General features: G+C 43.6%; 1 protein-coding gene and 1 long non-coding RNA gene across 5 annotated transcripts in view; one reads left to right on the top strand and one right to left on the bottom strand.

Annotated features, from left to right (window-relative positions):
- Positions 1–9,350, bottom strand: part of PDXDC1 (pyridoxal dependent decarboxylase domain containing 1) — a 46,506-nt gene extending 37,156 nt beyond the window's left edge. The window contains exon 1 of one of the 4 annotated variants that reach the window (XM_029948105.1): positions 9,332–9,350. Coding sequence is in view for 2 of the 4 variants with exons in the window: in XM_029948104.1 (XP_029803964.1) it covers positions 8,920–8,940 (21 nt within the window). In the remaining 2 variants the exon portion in view is untranslated. Of the gene's footprint in view, positions 1–8,567; positions 8,665–8,919; positions 9,136–9,331 lie in introns of those variants that run through there. The other 3 variants (XM_029948104.1, XM_029948106.1, XM_029948107.1) reach the window with 3 other exon arrangements.
- On the top strand, positions 8,892–10,131 carry LOC115298924. Its single transcript, XR_003911899.1, has 2 exons — positions 8,892–9,100; positions 9,559–10,131. It is a non-coding gene; the product is annotated as an uncharacterized LOC115298924 (long non-coding RNA).
- Positions 10,132–19,509: the final 9,378 nt, after the last annotated feature.

Consider the following 19,509-nt stretch of genomic DNA (forward strand, 5'->3'; position numbering starts at 1 on the left):
CGCTATCAGAAGAAGAAATACGACACTTGTAATGTTCACCAGTTCAAGTTCTCACAATTTATTTTTTTATAATTTTTTAAATGTCTTTATTTTATTTTGAGAGACAGAGACAGAGAGTGAGCGGAGGAAGGGCAGAGAAAGAAGGAGACACGGAATTAGAAGCAGGCTCCAGGCTCTGAGCTGTCAGCACAGAGCCCGATGAAGGGCTCAAACCCACAGTTCGTGAGATCATGACCTGAGCCACCCAGGTGCCCCGAGTTCCCACAATTTAAACGGAGGAGAGAAAAGTCAAGAGTCAAATGCAAGATAAAACAGTAAAGGAAATGGGGAGTACTTTCTTGAGTTTTCAAAAAGCTAGCAGGAAATTCTAAATTTATCAAGAATAGGGCTGCACGGATTAATGAAAAAATTATTTTTGCTTCTGGCTAGAATTGTATCCACTCAGTATAAAGCCGCACTGGCACTATTCCTACCCTTATTTGGAATACATTCTATTTATTAGTTTGTCTGATTTCATTTTTTAAACACTGCTGGTCATGACCTGCTACACTTGATTTGACACCCACATGCAGGATGTCACGTGCGGTATGGATGTTGGCAATTATAAACAATCAGATAAACGATCATTTATTAACAAAGTTTACTTACTGAGAAGTTCACAATAACCTCTCAAAAGAGGAAACTGCAGTAGAAAAATAAAAACCTCAATGCATAATATTTGGGAACTGCTGCTCTATGTTCACTTTTAAAATGTTCTCAGCTTTCAGGGTGCTTGGGTGGCTCAGTTGGTTAAGCATCTGACTCTTGGTTTTGCCTCCGGTCATGATCTCTGTTGTGTGAGTTCGAGCCCTGCACTGGGCTCTGTGCTGGCAGTGCAGAGCCTGGTTGGGATTCTCTCTCTCCCCCTCTCTCTCCGCCCCTCCTCTTCTCATGCTGTCTCTGTCTGTCTCTAAATAAATAAACTGAGGTGCCTGGGTGGCTCAGTCAGTTAAGTGTCCAACTTCGGCTCAGGTCATGAACTCAGTTTCATGAGTTCAAGCCCCATGTCGGGCTCTGTGCCGACAACTCAGAGCATGGAGCCTGCTTCAGATTCTGTCTCCCTCTCTCTCTGCCCCTCTCCTGCTCACATTCTGTCTCTCTCTTTCTCAAAAATAAAGATCAAAAAAGTTAAAATAAGCAAATACTTAAAAATTTTTTAAAAAATGTTCTCCACTTTCAAGCATACTTAAATGAGCTCCTGTATATACTTTCTTTAGTTGAACAAAGTTTGACAACAAAAATTACGTATTTACTTTCATGTGAATTAAGGAAAAAAATAAGGCCTCAAACTATGAATTCATAGACCCTACAGTTTAGCAAAATTAAGTTAAAAATATAGTGGGGGGCAGATTATGGGAACAAAAAGCAGATCGGGGATCCACTGTAAAGAGGCACAAGAGAACTTCTCAGGGAGATGCAAATGTCCTGTATCTTGATGATGCTCTTGGTTATATCTCTATATGTAACTGCCACAATTTAAACTGTCACATTAAATCAGGTAATTTTACTGCATATAAACTGTCCCTCAATCTTAAAAAGGTAGGTGAATGAAGTAAAGTCAACTTAAAAGAAATACTAAGCAGGGACGCCTGGGTGGCTGAGTTGGTTAAGCATCCGACTTCAGCTCAGGTCATGATTTCATGGCCCATGGGTTTGAGCCCCACGTGAGCCTCTTTGATGACAGCTCAGAGCCTGGAGCCTGCTTCTGATTCTGTGTCTCCCTCTCTCTCTGCCCCTCCCCTGCTCGTGCTCGCTCTGTCTCAAAAATAAACATAAAAAAAGAAATACCAAGCAAATAAGTGTAAGTGGTACACTGAAGTGGCAAAATTCAAAAAAGGTATATGAATAACTGCTACTTGGGAAACACAGAGCTAACACTTTAAAGAGAAGCAGCCCGCAGAAAAGAAGGGGGAAATGTAGTCTAAAATGTAATTAAAAAAATTGTTTTAATGTTTTATTTATTTTTGATACAGAGAGAGAGACAGAGCATGAGAGGGGGAGGGGCAGAGAGAAAGGGAGACACAGAATCTGAAGCAGGCTCCAGGCTCTGAGCTAGCTGTCAACACAGAGCCTGACGTGGGGCTTGAACCCACGAACATGAGATCTGACCTGAGCTGAAGTCGGAGGCTTAACCGACTGAGCCACCCAGGCGCCCCTAAAATGTAATTTTAAAATACATAAATCACAACATTCATCAATAGAAGCAAATGATACTATCATCTCAATTTTTTCAGGGAGGAACATTCATATTCGGAGTGTTCTAGGGCCGTTAACAAAATCTGAGGTACGCGACACCACCGGCTGCTCGTACTGGACCAGAGACTGCGGCGTCACCAGATGCTAGTTTACAACATACGCATTAGTCATAAGAATCACCACCTTTCTGCAATCGATCAAAGGGATCAGAGAAAACTCCAAAAGGCTATGTCTCTAACATCCCAACCACTGTGGCCTTCCACACCTTTCTAAACAAGGTTAATCCCAGAGAGTGATAACCGTGCAACTGTCAACTCTCTCAAAATCACTGATTTTCCTCCCCAGTGAAAACAAACAGTGCCTGCTATCCTGCACCAGTCCCTCCAACCCCAAATACAGCCCATCTCTGAGAAGCTCAGAACACAGCAGCGATTGTTCCTTTCAGGTCAATGTCAAGACCAAATGACAGGGATTTTCTGGGAAGCTGATATAGTGCCCTGCAAACCTGGCTTACCCTTTTGTAATCTCAGTTTCTACATTTGTAAATACTTTGGCCTGATTTTTAAAGAGAACTTTTTCATTAAGAACTAGGCACTACTGTCTAAGAACTGGATACTCCTGGAACATCTTATTTTTAACCATCAAGGACTCTGTGCTTGAGTGTGTCTTCGAGAACATGAAGTACACTGTAATTACTGGCTCAGTAAGTAGTGTAATATTCCTAGTTGAAGAAGGATATGCCAATATTGCATAGAGTGTTAGTATTTAATCTTACTGACTGGTCAAGAAGAGAGGCAGAAAAGAACACCGGGAAAAAGAAGGGGCAAAGCAGCACGGCAGAAAAGTAAAAATCTGGTAGAGACAAGGAGGGAGCATTAGTAACATCAGATCAAAGCTGTCACAGAAGTATGCGGAGGGTTTAAAAACAAAACAGAAGAGAACAGAGCAATCAGACAGGAATCCAAGTCCAAGTTTCAAAGACTGTATTCCCAGAGACCACTTCTCTAAAGAATCGATTCGCTCAGACTTTGTATCGTGAATAAATACTTCCTAACAACTACATAGATGGAAAACCACCAAGCATCTGCCAAGTTCTAGTCCTACAACGTTTACTAGTTTATCTGGAATCACACACTTATTCCAGAACATAAGAAAACTACTTAAAGAAAAGCATGCTATAGTCACTGGAAAATGTGTCTTTCACTGAGATATGCTTCTTACAGGGAGTGTTTCCTAGAACTTGCTGGGGATGGAATCTGAAAGATAAAGATACCCATTATCCTCACCAGTATCACTCTGTCCAACACGGAACTGGAACTTTGTAGGATTAATGTTGCTGGCCTTATCTTTTTGAGGAAAGGAACCCATCAATTCTGAAGCCTTTGTATCTATGTGTCTTCAGACCTTTCGGGTTGAACTGTATGAAACTGCCAATGTTCAACTCTTTTTATTATTTTAATTAACTAATTTAATGAGAGAGAGGGCGCAAGTGAGTGAGGAGGGGGGAGAAAGAATCCTATGAGGGCAAAGAGAAAGAGGAAGGGAGAGAGGAAGAGGAAGAGAAAGGGAATGAAGGGTAAAGAGGGAGGGAAAGGGAGGGGGAGAGAGAGGGAGCGAAAGAGAGAGAAAGAAGTGGGCTCACCCCAAGTAGGGCACGGGCTCACCCGATTCAGGACTCAAGCTTACCAACTAGGAGGTCATGACCTGAGCTAAAGTCAGATGCTTAACCAGCTGAACCGCCCAGGTGCCCCTGTCTCTCTTTTTAAAATGTTTGTTTATTTTATTTTGAGAGAGTGCACAAGCTGGGAAGGGGGAGGGCAGGGAAAGGAGGGAGAGAGAATCCCAGCTCTGTCGGTACAGAGCCCAGCTTGGGGCTTGATGTCAGGTACCATGAGGTCATGACCTGACTGAGCCCCTTGGCCACCCCCTCAACCGTTTGTCACGCACAAAATTACATTTCACAGGATCCCATCTACTACAATGTCCAGTCTCACTAGGATCCTGAGAAGCTCACTGGAGCTAAATGTTCAATGTCATGGAGCTGCATTTTAAAGTGGAGGCCTTATTCTGCTGTTTCTGCTTTTCTGCATATAGGAAGGAAGAAGGCTATGTTAGAAAAGCATACTCCTCCCTCAGTCATTTGAAATTCAGAAAGCATTTTCCACAGAAATAAAATGGGGATCAAATCCAAGGTTAGACCTCAAGGACTATCCAACTTTAAGGCAACTGAATACTTCACATTAGTAAAGCAAAAACAACTGCAATGACAGAAACTAAATAAATAATAAATTTTAAATAATGAAATTTCAATTTTGAATATCTCTTAGAAAAATGTGATTTCAGATTGGGACTGGAAGCTATTTTTTTATATATATTTTTTTCAGATTGTGACTGGAAACTATGTTTTTATATCTAACTTCAAAATAGGAAGATTTCCTTTCCCTTAATTTATGTTCTACCAGCAATAATCTGAGGCACAATCATATGATAAAGTAGGCATCCACATTTTATTTACATTTTTAAAACACTCTAGAAAAGCCACAATTCTGAACTAAATATTCTACCAAAAAAATCTCTTCCACAAAAATCTTTCCTGGTCACTGAACTCTATGCAGTCCCCATTTTTTCCTTAATTTGGTACTTTTTACCCCTTTCTGATATACAGGGATTTGTCTAAACCTGCATGCCCCCCCAGAGCATAACCTGCAAGGACCGTGTCTTATTTACCCTGTGTTTCTCTCAGCACGGGGCTCTAACCATGGTTGGCCTTCAATAAAAATTACAAATCAAACCAGGTTATGCTTTAGTAAAAACAGCTGACATTAAACTCAAGCTAACTCCTATCTATAATCAGAACTCAAAATCCTAGATCTGGCGGAGCCCCCACTGACATGGGGAGCCCCGACAGCTCTCCAACGACTACCTCCGCGATCCTGAGTAAATAAAATAAAAAAACACTGAAGCCATAGATTTTTAGGATCAGGATCTGTACCATGTTTACCCTGACACCCAGCATCGGACAACCGTTCACCACCGTAGCCACCATGCACCCGTATGCAAAGCCCTCGCATGATGAAGATACAGGGATCAGCTTCAAGTGAGTGCCACAATTACAGGCTACCCTCCTCTCCCGGTTCCTTTTCTACGTAAGATGTAAAATCAGACCACAGAAAATGATTATTTCCCTTCAGTGAGCTTTTAAAATAAAAAATAGCGTAGAGATTCTGGTAGTATTTATGAGTAATAAGCAGGAGTGTTCCAGTCATGCTCCAACTGCTCCTTGTAAACTTATGCACAATGAGATGAAAGAATTTTCCAAAATCAGGACCCAAGGGGGAGGGGTGGCTTTTGCTCAGAATGAGTCCAAGAAAAAATAATGCGTTGGGTGTTTAATTATTTAGATCAGATCCAGGGGCAGAGGTGCCTCTTTTAGAAACAACAATTAGACATGCGGCACATAAAGGAGCCCCTCTCTAGAGTGCTGTCCAACTGAGCGGTCTGTGGTCCTGGAAATGTTCTCCACCGCCACCCTCGGGCAGTGGAGCCACAAGCCACACTGTGACCCAGCACTTCAAAGGAACTGAAGTTTAGATTTTATTTTATCCTAATGAATCGAAATTTAAGTTTAAGTAGCCAAATGTGGCTAGTGGCTACCGTACTGGACAGCGCGGCCCCAGCCACTCAAGCAGAGCAGTCCCCCTAGGCCCCAGGAACAAGTGCCTGGTGCGGACACTTGGGCTGTCACGCTGTGCGAAGTGCTAAGGGTTGAGGCCGGGGTGGCTGCTGAAATAAACACCCTACAGGACAGCCTCTCCAGAAGGCCAGCAGTGCTGAGGGTGAGACACCTGCTTTCAGCTTTCTCGGGGCTGGAATTAAAGTAAATGCAAACACACTGCAGCACACTTTGTCTAAACATAATACCCAGGAAGAATGAGCTTTTTCCAAGCAACAGGAAAAGGTCTGGGCTGTGGTACAAGTTAAAAGTAGCACGTTTTTGCTTAAAAAATGTATGTAGGTGTGTTAACTTAATAAGATCTAAAGCATCAGAATAATTCCTTCCTGTGGCTTTTTTTTTTTTTTAACTTGACTATTAACCTGAGTAAACGCTGTAAGACTATGTGACAGGGCCTTGTTCCTTATGAGCTGGACAAGGTATTGGGGGGCCTCGGCTCCCATACCTACTCTTCTAGTTTAAATTCCTTGCCCCTTTCAATGGACCTATCTGGTCTCTTGAGACCTCACTCATTTCAGAGACGACAGACTACTGTGAGAGAAAAGCGATCAAGTCAAGAAAACGGCTCTGTGGTCCCAGGTCTCCCACCTACACATCATCTCAAGAAAAAGCACACGTTACAAAATGACATCGGGTCAGCAGGAACGCAGCGTCTGATTCTCCTAAGTGACGACAGCATACTACATTCTAGAGAGCACTTACTCAAAATGAGAGAACGGGAATCAAGTAACGCCATGGTTTCTGTAGCCACTATAAATTATGCAAGGATCAGTTTAAATGGGATCATTCAGAACTGCTCAAATAGTTCTCGCATTCATACTGGCAATGTAGAATTTCGCCCCAAACAGTCTATTCCTCAAAGAAATGGAAAAATGGACGCAAGTCAATGTTTCTACGTTGAGTCAATCTGTTTTTCTCAACCTAAAATCCTCCTCAACATTCGTGTTACGGGAATTCTTTTTTTTCTGACCACTTAGCACCAATAGAAATTGTTCATTACCTAAGAAGCCCTCCGTTGCCTCAGGGAAAATAAAAATAAGACACAGTCCTGGTTCTGAAACACATTCAAAATTTCCATACTGGCCTAAGGCAGAACCTTGCGGCCCACCCATTCTGAATTCCTCACAGTCACTGCCATTTCTGCCAGCGCTCCAGCCCAAGCACTCCATGACTTTCAGTACCTCCTCCCATCTTCATCTGTGGAGCTTGAGGTCTATTACCACCACCTGCTAACGTTTCTGGGGAGAAACCAGTGTCCTCTACTAATCAAGTGCCAGAAAAGCAGCATCTCAAGCAGGATTTCGATCCACTCTTCTTTGCAGATTTGCCTATAAGAAATTATTGGAGGAGAGATCACTCCAGTTCTTCAGGTTTCTAACTGAACAGACAGAGCCCTCCTGTCCTATGAAACCAGACAGGAAACAACAGGGAAGGGATCATCTCAGCACCGCTTCCTGGTCAGCTGTGGGTGTCACACACTGGGTCTGGACCCAGACCAGGAATTCTCAGCCTCAGCACCATTAACATTTGGAGCAGAGTCTGTGCACCTGACGGTGTTTAGCAGCGTCCTCGGCCTCCACCCACGAGGCACCGCCCTGCCCACTGCTTGTGACCATCAGAAATGCAACCCCCCCCCCCAACCAAATCGCTAATCTGGCCTGGAACTCTAAGTACCACAAGGCAGCCACTCTACTCATCAAAGGCCTGGAAAGACTTCATCCCTCGCCAGAGAAAGACGTTAAGGCTAGGGGCATACAATCCTTTTCTCTTCCTGATTGCCTCCCGCCCCATCTAGAGACGCGACTGGGGGGGGGGGAGGGGTGTCGCTTTAAGACACCTGCCCCAACTGTTAAAATTGCTCCCTTCGACTTCCCAGTGGCAAGGGGACAAATCTACAGAAGCTGCCGCACTGAAAAACGACCCAGGATGTTACTGCTCCCAGGTCAAGATGAAAAGAAGGCAACCTTAAAACACTTGCGTGGCTCCGGAATTCTACACGTGCAAAATAACAACAACGACAACAACAACAACAACAACAATAATTGGGTCTGCACAGGCAGACTCCCAAGCTTAAAGACGGAGAAAGGCTTCGAGGGCGGGCAAAATGTCAGCTTCTGAAGCTAGGTAACCCGAGAAGGATCCAAGCACTGGGTCTCACTTACAAGCCCTAAATCCGGGACAATCAGCATCCATTTCCCTCCCCAGAGCAACTGGTCAGGTGCATCCTCACAAACTAGAGGAGGGGGCTGCTACCCGTGGATTTCAGACTGACGCGGGGCCCCCCCGCCCGGGGGCACGAAAAGGAGGGGGGAGTCACAAGTTGCGGAACAGCAGCAATCCCCAAAAAGCAATTCGCAATCCACCGAAGACCCACCCCTTCCGGACCTCGGGGGTCTTCACGAACTGCAGCACCAGACTCATGTGGGGGAACCTGTTAACCAAGCAGAGCCCGTCCCGCCCCCTCGAGGTTCCCCACCCGAGGGCCGAAAAGTCGGGACGTTTACCAAGGGCCCCAGGTGATTCCTAGTCACGCCGAAGTTGGAAAACCACGGCTTTAACACTGCCCCCCGCGCTAACTTGGAGACCACAGAAAACCTACAGGCGTGCTATCCAGGCTCTTCTGGGGTCGCAAGTTGTTAGCTCCGTCAGCCCAAGGGTGAGCCGAGCTCGGGCAGGCCCCAAGGTCGGCCCCGCGGCACCCGCAATGGGCTCCCGGCAAAACCCGCCCGGCCTCTCTCGGCCCCCGGGGACCCCAGGAGTCCCGGCTCCGTGACGTGACCAGGCCTCAGCCGCAAGCGCCCGGCTGGGCGCCCTCGCGCCCCCCAGGCTGGGCCAGTTAGTGCCACCCCCCCCGCCCCTCCCCGGTCACAATGGCAGCTCGCGACCGGGAAACAGTCGCCCGGGAGGCGGAGGCCCGGGCCGCAGTGCCGCCTCTCAGCCCGAGTACAGACCTTCTCCAGGGACGCGTCCATGACTGAGGTGGCCGGCGGAGCCGGAGAAAGGCCCCGTGGTCCGGGAGCTACTTCCGCCTCCCGCGCCCCGCCGCGGTTTCCACGCTGGCAGCGCTGACGTCCCCCGCGGCCGCGGCCGGCGGGGCGGAGAGGAAGAGGAGCGGCCCGGCGTCGCCGCGGGGTGGGAGATCTGCGGGTCTCAGAGAGGCGGGGCCCCTCGGGGTGGGCGGGGCCCTCTAGGCTTCCGTACCTGGCCGTCACGCCGGCCAGCCCTACCGTTCCCAGGTGAGGGGGGGAGGCAGGGAGGAGCCAGTGCAAACCTTCACGAGCCCGTTGAAGGCGTCGGGATAAACACATCATAACCACCAGTGATCACTCCTGCACTGAGACGCTAGAAGGACTAGTAACTCACCTGTACTTCCAGGCCTAGGCTTCCAAGTTTTCCGCAACTGTCAACATCCCTCAGGAATGGAACAGGCCAAGCACCAATGAAGGGCGGGGCTAGTGAGCACCCCCGCACATGCGCAGGATGGTCGGTTTACTAGGCGCTGAAGGGTTTGCGGGGGTTCAGGTGTTAGGTTCCCTGGTCATCTCGGGTATTCGAAAAGGGTGCCGATGCGAGCTGGGTATTTGTTTCAGACCTCACCGCGGAATTCCAGAGGAAGAGACTTTGAAACAACTGGTCCGTCTTCCTTCATTAGGTCAAACCATAATTATGACTTGTAAGGTGATAAGAATAGATCAGCTGCTGCCGTTCCACTTGATGACAGCACAGCTCTAAGATGGAGCGATGGTTATTCATATCCCAGTGCCAGTCTAGGTAGGATGCAGACCCAAGCACCGTGACTGCAGCGCCGGTTCACCACACAGACTGCCTCCGTAACCGTTTCCACCCCTGCTTAGAAGCATGATGTGTTTTTAAGGAATGAGAGAGGGCAAACATTTGTTTATTATATTTGTCTAATGAGGAATACTGAAATAGACTAGTCTACCACGTTTGCGGTCAGAAAACACTTCAGCAAAGACCAATGACGTTGCAACCACAAAACCATTCCTTCTATCTCCTCTTTTGCGCACATCTCTTCTGAAGTCTGCCTAAACGACTGGGTCACATTTTCAGTGTAGTAATTACTAATTACACGTTCTGCGATGCCTAACTTATATTGGATAAATTGCCCAGTTATGTTAATAAAATTTTTTCTACCAAAAGCAGCTTTGTGTGCCGGTTCAGAGTGTAACCTGGGAACTATTCAGACTCCTAAGAGTTCTGCAAACGGAAGAAAAGATTCATGTCTATTTATGCCTTACAAGATCTAATATTGAATGGGCCTCTGCTTAAGCAAATCACTTTTTCCAACTTATGAAAATTTCAAACATTTAGAAAAAGTTAAAAGAGTTATACAGTAAACACCCACATGCCCACTTTCTAGATTCTACAATGAACATTTCCCTATATTTGCTCTATTACATAAGCATCTATCTTCCATTTTGATACGTGTCAAAGTTGCAGACATCAATATATTTCGCCCGTGAATATATCAGCATAGATATAATTAAAAATTCATATTAAAAAAAAGATTTTATTTGTAAGTAACCTTTATACCAAGTGGGACTCGAACTCAGGACCCCAAGATCAAGAGTCACATGCTCCACTGACTGAGCCAGCCAGACTCCCCCCAAAATCATAATTTTTAAAGCTACCTTCATGAATCTTTGGATTATGTCACAAAGTAGATTCTACAAAACAGAAACTAGAGAGCTGAAACTAACTTCTTCTATTTATTTTTAAGATTTTATTTTCAAGTAATTTCCACAGCCAGTGTGAGACTGAAATTCACAACCCCGAGATCAAGAATCACATGCTCCACCAACTTAGCCAGCCAGGCACCCCAATCGCTTATATTTTACAAGTAACATTTAGGGGTACCTGGGTGGCTTAGTCGGTTAAGCGTCCAGTTTCAGCCCAGGTGATGATCTCACGGTTTGTGGGTTCGAGCCCCGCACTGGGCTCTGTGCTGACAGCTAGCTCAGAGCCTGGAGCCTGCTTCAGATTCTGTGTCTCCCTCTCTCTCTGACCCTCCCCTGCTCACACTGTCTCTCTCTCTGTCTCTCAAAAATAAAAAACATTTTTAAAAAATTTAAAAGTAACATTTAAAACATGAAAATTATTCCCCCATGAAAAACTGGGAATAATTGGTTCATTTAATATTTACCCAAATATATTTATTGGCTGCCATCTGGGATAGACAGGTGCTAGAGATACAAAATTAAGGGGTGCCTGGGTGGCTCAGTCGGTTAAGTGTCTGACTTCAGCTCAGGTAATGATCTCATAGTCTGTGAGTTTGAGCCCCACATTGAGCTCTGTGCTGACAGCTCGGCATCTGGAGCCTTGCTTCTGATTCTGTGTCTTCCCATCTCTGCCCCTCTCCTGCTCATGCTCTATCTTTCTCTGTCTCAAAAATAAATAAACATTAAAAGAAAAAAAAGAAGACAAGATCCTTGCTTTTATGGATCCACTGTTTAGAACAGAGGTTTTTACTTTGGAACCCAGGTGGAAGCCCATAAAATTCCTGAAATCATATTCAAAATTTTGTGTTATGAGTACATTTGGGGAAAATGTCCACAGCTTTCATGTTACACTGAAGTCTGTCACACCCAGCAAAATAAGTTAAAACCGCTAGGCTTGTGGACGGACAGCTATGTAAATGTAGCATTCTAGGAGCCAATACAGACATATGAGGAAAATGTTGTAGGAAAACAAAACATGAAACCACTCATTGTGAGAACATTTGGCTTATATGTGCTGATACAGAACTCTTCTTGAAATAGGCAAAAAGCAAACCAAGTAAAAGAAGTTTGTGGTTGTTTTTCCCTTTGAGTCCACTCATGTGATTTTGGTTGTGTCCTGATAGATATTTACATGACCTTATTGTCGATGTTGCTTTTAACCTTTAACTTTTTGAATCAACCAAGCGATACATATGGAAGATGTATTTATTATTCACCATAGCAATGGAAAATTAATAAATTATCAAAAAGTGGGAGGGAAGAGGCAAGGTGAGTAGGAATGTAAATGGAATCACTAATGTCCTCAACTTCATTTCAGAGGAAGTAAATACTCTCTAAAAGGGCTAAATCAAGATTGAAAGCTTGAAGTGTAATATTTTCAGGCATAAGGGGTGTTTACTTTTATTTCCAGAAGAAATAAAATTAACAAAAATATGAAGTCGAGAGGATAGGTGAGCTGGTGCAAATGGCAATAAATGTCTAATTTTTTAGAGTAAAAAAACAATTGGTTCTTTCTAAAGTAAGAAACAGACACGATGATATTTTTTACAAAGTAGAGGGTAAAAGCTTCTACGGAATGGTAGGAGGGGAGTTACGGATGAGGGAAGAGAAATTGGCAATATCCCATTTTATATTCTTCTACACTCTCTGAATAGTTACCATTTGCATGCACTTCTCTCATGGATTAAAAAAGTTAAGTCAATTACCTGGAAAAAATAGATTTCAATCACATTTTGAACCTCACCGGGCAATTTCGGAGAGAAGTCTGCAGTTCCTCAGGGCAACGTCAGGTGGCAATGCTGAGACGATTTGTAACTACCTTATTTCATTAGTTTCACTAAGTTCAGGAACATACTTCAAAACAAAACACAAACAGCAAAAACAAATTTTGTTGTGAAAATAGAGAAAACAGCTTAAAAGAAAAGAATTGTCCCTAACACCCTATAATCTCCATCCCCTCCATGAGAAGAACCCTCTCAGACATCCCATAAGCCCTCCAGGGGCCCCTACCCCAAACAATTCCAGCTCTCCCGCCCAGAGAAAAAATAACCACCTTCTGATCGTTACAGTAACCATGTCCTTATAATTCCTTTGCAGTTTTATCACCCAAATATGCATCCATAAACACCATAAAAACATATCTAGGGGCGCCTGGGTGGGTCAGTTGGTTAAGCATCTGACTTCAGTTTGGGTCATGATCTCCTGGTTTGTGAGTTGGAGCTCTGTGTCCAGTTCTGTACCATCTGTGCAGAGCCCACTTTGGATCCTCTCTCTCCCTCTCTCTGCCCCTCCCCTGCTCGCTCACTCTCTCTCAAATAAACATTAAAATCCATATCTATAAATATATATACACATAGTCTATTTAGTCTTTCCATATACATATATATACATATATATATATATATACTCTTTTTAGTCTATTTAGTCTTTCCATATACATATATATACATATATATATATATATATACTCTTTTTTTCAAAAACTTTAAATCTATTTGTTTTTGAGAGAGAGAGAGTGCAAGCGAGGGAGGAACAGAGAGAGAGGGAGACAGAATCTGAAGCAGGCTCTGAGGTGTCAGCACACAGCCCCCCATGGGGCTGGAACTCACAAACTTTGAGATCATGACCTGAGCCACAGGTGGATGTTTAACCCAACTAAGCCACTCTGACACCCCTAGTCTCTTTTAATCAATAAGTATTCCTTGATCTTTTTTTTTTTTCTTTACAATTGGTTTGTTGAAGACATCAGGATACTGTTGTGGAATTTTCCTTAGTCTGAATTTTCCTCTGTTCTCTGTATTTCCTATAAATTGGCAGTTGGATCTAGGCTTAATCAGGTTTGGGTTTGAAGTTTTGGGGACTTATTCAGAAATGGCTGTTGTTTTCTTCATCAAAAGGCACATGGTACCTGGTTTTCTCTTTTTGTGTTGTTAGCAGGCACTAACATTCTTGACTTTACATTAATTCTGACCTAAATGAGAAAAGCTGTGAATTTTCCTGTGCCACATATATTTTTATATCCAAGGAAGTTTGCCAAGATAGGATTTCTTATCACCCTCTCGTTTTTCTTTTTGTTTTGACATAATTTCAGACTTGTAGGAAAGTTGCAAGAAGAGGACAGAGAGTTCTCTCAAAGTCTGCACCCCAATTCCCTGTATGTTAACATTACATCACATTTGTTACATTGTTCTCTCTAAATGAATAAATGAGAACCCACGTAGTTTTCCTCTGAATTATTTTGCAATCTGTTGCAGATGATGTCCTTTCATCTCTAAATAACTTGATGAAGTTATTTTCTAATTAATAGACTATTCATATTTTGAGATTTTTCCCCAGAAAAGTCCTTGATAAGAAAGTCTAGAATAGTGTGCTGTTGAATAGTTCCTCCAACAGAAGGATTATTTGTGTGTTTGCAACAGGAGTACAGGACAGATGCTTTATAGAACGTCAATGTGGGTTTTCCATTTATTTTTAGAAGCTCCTAATGTTGTTATTTTGTATGCTTACTGATTTTCCTCCATAAGCATGTTGTGCGGACCAGAACCCCACCTGATATAAAAGCAGAAGGATTTCTTATTGTTCACAAATCTCAGATGATGAATAATTATGTTTTCCTCCCAAGAAGCCTACTTTAAAAGTATTCTTCCAACTGCATACTTATAAATCGCAGGTGTAACTGTTGCATTACACATGGGCTAGCTTTTTCTTGGTTCTTAGAATAGCGCACTGTGAGAGCTCAGAGTCTAGGTCCAAATACATCTGAGCCCTTCAAACTGAAAAGCTCCATGGGCCAGTTGCTTAACTTCCTGCTGTTTTTGTTTACTCATCTGTAAAATTCAGGTTATGCTTGCCTTTTAGTGGTCTTTAAACATTCTTGTGGTTTTTACATTAAAACACACACACACACACACACACACACACACACACCAAAAAAACCACGCAGACAAAAACTCAGTAGAGCCAACGAGAGCTCCCTCCAGTTACACATATGTTCTCAATTTGCATTACACACGGACCACCATCTCCTTTCAATATGGTTTCAGCGGCTTCATTCCACCCAAACAGATCTCACTAAAATCATCCCCATCCGACTTCCATGATGTCCCGGCTGCGTTAGATCCAGACAGTCACTTGCTATTTGAAACCGACATTTCCCTTGCTTCTCAAGATCAAACTCTCTTTGTTGTGTTCTCTGACCGCCTGCCTCTTCTTCATCCTTCTTCCTCTAGCCTACGTTTACTTGCTGAATTTCCTCAGCACTCAGCCCTAATGCTCTTTTCTTCTACCTTGTATGATCCAGTCTTTTCTTTAACATCTATACCAGTGTTGTTATGAAACTGACAGTCAAACCCAGCGATGAGTTGTGAAATCAGTTTAGTGGAGCGTGGCTAGCAATTCTGAAAAACTGAACTGGATAAAAAGCATCAGAGCAGCTCTCTCTACCCACGGGTCCTGTCCCCGTGCTGTAATAAAACCACCTTTTTCCACCAAAAAAAAAAAAAAAAAAAAAACCACGAAAGAGAAAAGAAAGAAAACATCAGAGCACATTATACGGAATGAGGGTAACTAGGAAACAATCCATATGTCCATCAACAGGCAAAAAGAAAAATATTTGTCGCCTATCCATACTACACCGGCATACCTCCTTGGGTCTTAGTCGTCCTTTCTCCTTATTCTTCTAACGCAGCAAACTCCTTCCTGAGTAGTGGTTTTCTTTAACTGGAATGTTCTTGTCTTCCTTCCCCTTGTTAAACTTCTAACCTCTTTGGTAGAAGTTTAAGTATCATTTTCTCAGGGAAATGTCCTAAGTGCTCACAGGCACCTGCGCTTCTTCTTTCCCGCACTTGGCACACTTGCAATTATTTGTTTAATGTCTGTCTCCCCGGATAGACTATAAATGTTGTTTCTACAGAGACAGAGTCTGTCTTCAGTATTATTTTGTCCCAAGTAGCAAGTGGGTGGACTCTGAAAACAGTTATGGAATGAATGGATGGATGGATAATGAATTTACATGCTGGCGCAACATGCAGGTTTTATTTCCAAACATTTCCATTGTTTTCAATCTGGTTTCAGGGAGTATCACAGGTTGGGGCATCTGGGCGGCTCAGTCGGTTAAGCGTCCGACTTCAGCTCAGGGCATGATCTCGTGGTTTGTGGGTTCAAGCCCCGCATCGGGCTCTGTGCTGACAGCTTGGGGCCTGGAGCCTGCTTCCGATTCTGTGACTCCCCTCCTCTCTCTCTCTGCCCCTCCCCTGCTTGTGCTCTGTCTCTGTCTGTCTGAAAATAAATAAACTTAAAAAAAAATGAGTATCGCATGTTAAAGATGCTCTGCGGGCCAAGCAAGCAATGTTACATCCCAAGTCTCGATAGCCCAGTGTCTGGGACGCAGTGAGAGTTCAATGAATGATTATTGAATGCATTCATTCAACAAATACTTTCTGAGAGTCCACTATATGCTAGGAATCAGGGATACAAGGATTAAAAGAGTTTCCGCATTTGTGGATCTGACAGTCCATTGGAATGGAGAGATAACAAATAGCTATATACTATGAGTTAGTTGTGAGTACCATTAGGAAAATAGAGCAGGATAAGAGACTGGAGAGTAAATTATGAATGAATCCATCCCTCAGGCTGTAAATTTGAAATCTCTGTTCCAAAACATTGAAAATATTTGTTCACTGATAATTAGCCGGAAGCCGAAGAAAATTAAGCAAGACCAACCACAACCATGGACAGTTGATCATTGATTTTCAAGACCTTCAGGAAGCCATCCTCATTGATTTTTCTATTACTCAAAGGACCTTTCTTTGCTGTTGGAGTAGTACTGGCAATTCACAGACCTGTCATCCTCCAAATATCATGGGATCGGGGTTGGACGTGAAGTCTTGGAAAATCTGAAGCAGGTGTATTAAGATTGACGTAGTCATATGAAAAAGAATTTTTTAACACTTGTTTTAAGCTACTTTTTACTTCTGTTTCAGAGTCTTCCTTCCCTAAAGTAAAATTTTAGATGATACCAATTATTTTAGGTGACACTGTAAAAGGGTAAAATAGAATAAAAAGGTAAATTCTACTTTTCATTTGTTTCAGATTTATTTCTATTTCATGGAATAATTCAGTCTTCTCTAAAACTTTGTGCTCAAAAGAATAATGAACAAGAACATTAATATGCAAGATTTAAAAAGGAAAAGATGTGCAAATGGTCAATAAACACACACACAAAAAAACATTGTGAGGGATCAAAATTGCCAAAATCAAAAAAGATGCCATTCTTGGTATCAAATCAACAGGGGTTTTTTTTTGTTTTTAATAATAATATCTACTGTTGGGGCACCTGGGTGGCTCAGTCAGTTAAGCATCTGACTTTGGCTCAGGTCATGATCTCACGGTTCGTGGGTTCAACCCCCGCTTCGGGCTCTGTGCTGACAGCTAGCTCAGAGCCTGGAGCTTACTTCGGATTCTGTGTCTCCTTGTCTCTCTGGCCCTCCCCTGTTCATGCTGTCTTTCTCTTTCAAAAGTAAATGAAACATTAAATAAATAATATCTACTGTTCAAGTAGAAGAAAATAAATTATTAAATCTTTTATAAGTTTCAGTTATATTGAACTGAATGTAATTTGGCATTCAATAGCAACAAAAAACTTAGAATATACATATCTTTTGGGGCGCCTGGGTGGCTCAGCTGGGTAAGCATCCAACTTCGGCTCAGGTCATGATCTTGGGGTTTGTGGGTTCGAGCCCTATGTCAGGCTCTGTGCTGACAGCTAGGAGCCTGGAGCCTGCTTCTGATTCTGTGTCTCCCTCTCTCTCTGCCCATCCCCTGCTCAAGCTCTGACTCTCCCTCTCAAAAGTAAATAAACATTAAAAAATTTTTTTGAAAAGAATATACATAGCTTTTGTTCCCCAAATTCTACTACCAGACATGTAAGGCATAATTAATTCAAAGACATAACTGTAAGATGGCAACAGCAGCATTGTATATAATGGTAAAAAATTTAAAACAACCTATATATTCAACAATATAAGAGGTTGATTAAATTAGGGTAAACTTGGTTGATGCACACCTTTAAAAATAGTGATGTAGTGTAATACCCAAGATTTCTTTATCGTCCCCCAAAACCAGAAACCGCCAGGGAGACCGAGTCACGCTTGCAAAAGCAAAGGGCTTTATTACGAGTTTAGGCTTGCTGGGGCCTAAACTCCGGCTCACAGACTTTACCGGTGTGGTGGATCCGTGCTGAGAGCCCCGAACAAAGGTGGGGTAGGGGCTTTTATGAGTTTGGGAAGGGGGAGTTACAGGAAATTGTGACATAGGTACAGTGATCCTATTATTATTACACAATATTTTATCCAATTACATTTAGAGTGTTAACCAATCACAGAGTAGACCCAGGACCCAGGACCTATAGCTTCTATTTCTAGGCCTGCCCTTAGGAATGTTAAGGGTATTACAAGGGTGGTTCCTCTTGCCTTGGGCAATGTGTGCCCTTCTATTGTCTCAAACCTGCATCCTTACAGTAGAAACCTACCCATCGGCATGGGATGATAGTATGCTGTTAATTCAAGAAGGAAAGCAAGAAGATGGCAAAGAGAAGAAGCTTCTAAAGTATGAGCTTTACTTTTTTTTTTTAAGTTGATTTATTTATTTCGAAAGAGAGAGAGAGAGAGAGAGAGCCAGGGGGAAGGGGAGTGCTGACTACATGAAGCCTGCTTGGGATTTTCTCCCTCTCTGGCCCTGCCCTGCTTGTTCTCTCTCTCTCTCTCTCTCGCTCGCTCGCTCTCTCTCGCTCTCTCTCAAAATAAATAAATAAACTCTACAACAAACAAAAGGATATAAGGCAAGATGGAAGAGCAACATCGGGCAAGGTACGGGGCAAGGATGCAGGGCTTCAGGGCTCTCTGAGGACCCCATTCTCTACAAATCTCCACCAGCCCAGAACCTCTCTGAACCCATCTTTTTTTTTTTTTTTTAATTGTTTATGAAGGCTTCATTACACAGGTATGCTTGATTACATCACTGGTTACTGGGGATTGAACTCAGACTCCTGCCCAAATCCCTTCCCTGGAGGCCGGGGGTTGGGGGCGGAGCCTAAAGAGCCCACCCTCTAATCACCTGGTTGGCGCGCTGGCAAATAGCCTCCCCACTCCCCCCTCCCCCGCCGGTGCGCCCGCCCGCCCCGCCTCCTTAAAGGCTTTCCAAAAGTCACTTGATTCACACAGACTCAGGTGTAGTTGGAAGGGGCTTGGTGTGAATACGAAGACGCTCCTTTTAGCTTCAAGGCTCTCAGCTATTTCAGGAACTGAGTACAAAAAAATCAAATACTTTACCTAAAAAAAAAAATGCTCTCTGATTGCTCAGGAAATTCCCAGGGTTTTAGGAGCTCTCAGCCAGAAACAGAGTGAAGATCAAATATATATTTCTTATTAGAAATCACGCTATCCCATGTTGGCACCCTACCTCTAGTGCTTCTGTAGCAGAGTACCTCTAAGGAGACCCTGCCCCACGACAGCTTGCCAGCCAGGGCCACCAGCCAGCAGGGCTTTCTAGCCACTGACTTTGCCATTCAGTAAGCCAGGGCTGTGTCCTCCCAACAAGGCCGGGATCTCAGCCCTGGGAGTGGGGAGGGTTCTTCTTTGGGTGTTTAAGCTCAGCCCGAGGGGCAGGGCTGTCCCTTACACCAGCTGTTTGTAAACTCTGTAGAGTTCTCTTATTACCCAACCCCTCATTATTCCAATTCCCCATTATCAATTCTGTACAGAGTCGATCCTTGTTTTTTGTGGAATCTGGATTTGGAAACTCACC

The sequence above is a fragment of the Suricata suricatta genome, chromosome 8 (assembly GCF_006229205.1).
Source record: "Suricata suricatta isolate VVHF042 chromosome 8, meerkat_22Aug2017_6uvM2_HiC, whole genome shotgun sequence".
Lineage (NCBI taxonomy): Eukaryota > Metazoa > Chordata > Mammalia > Carnivora > Herpestidae > Suricata > Suricata suricatta.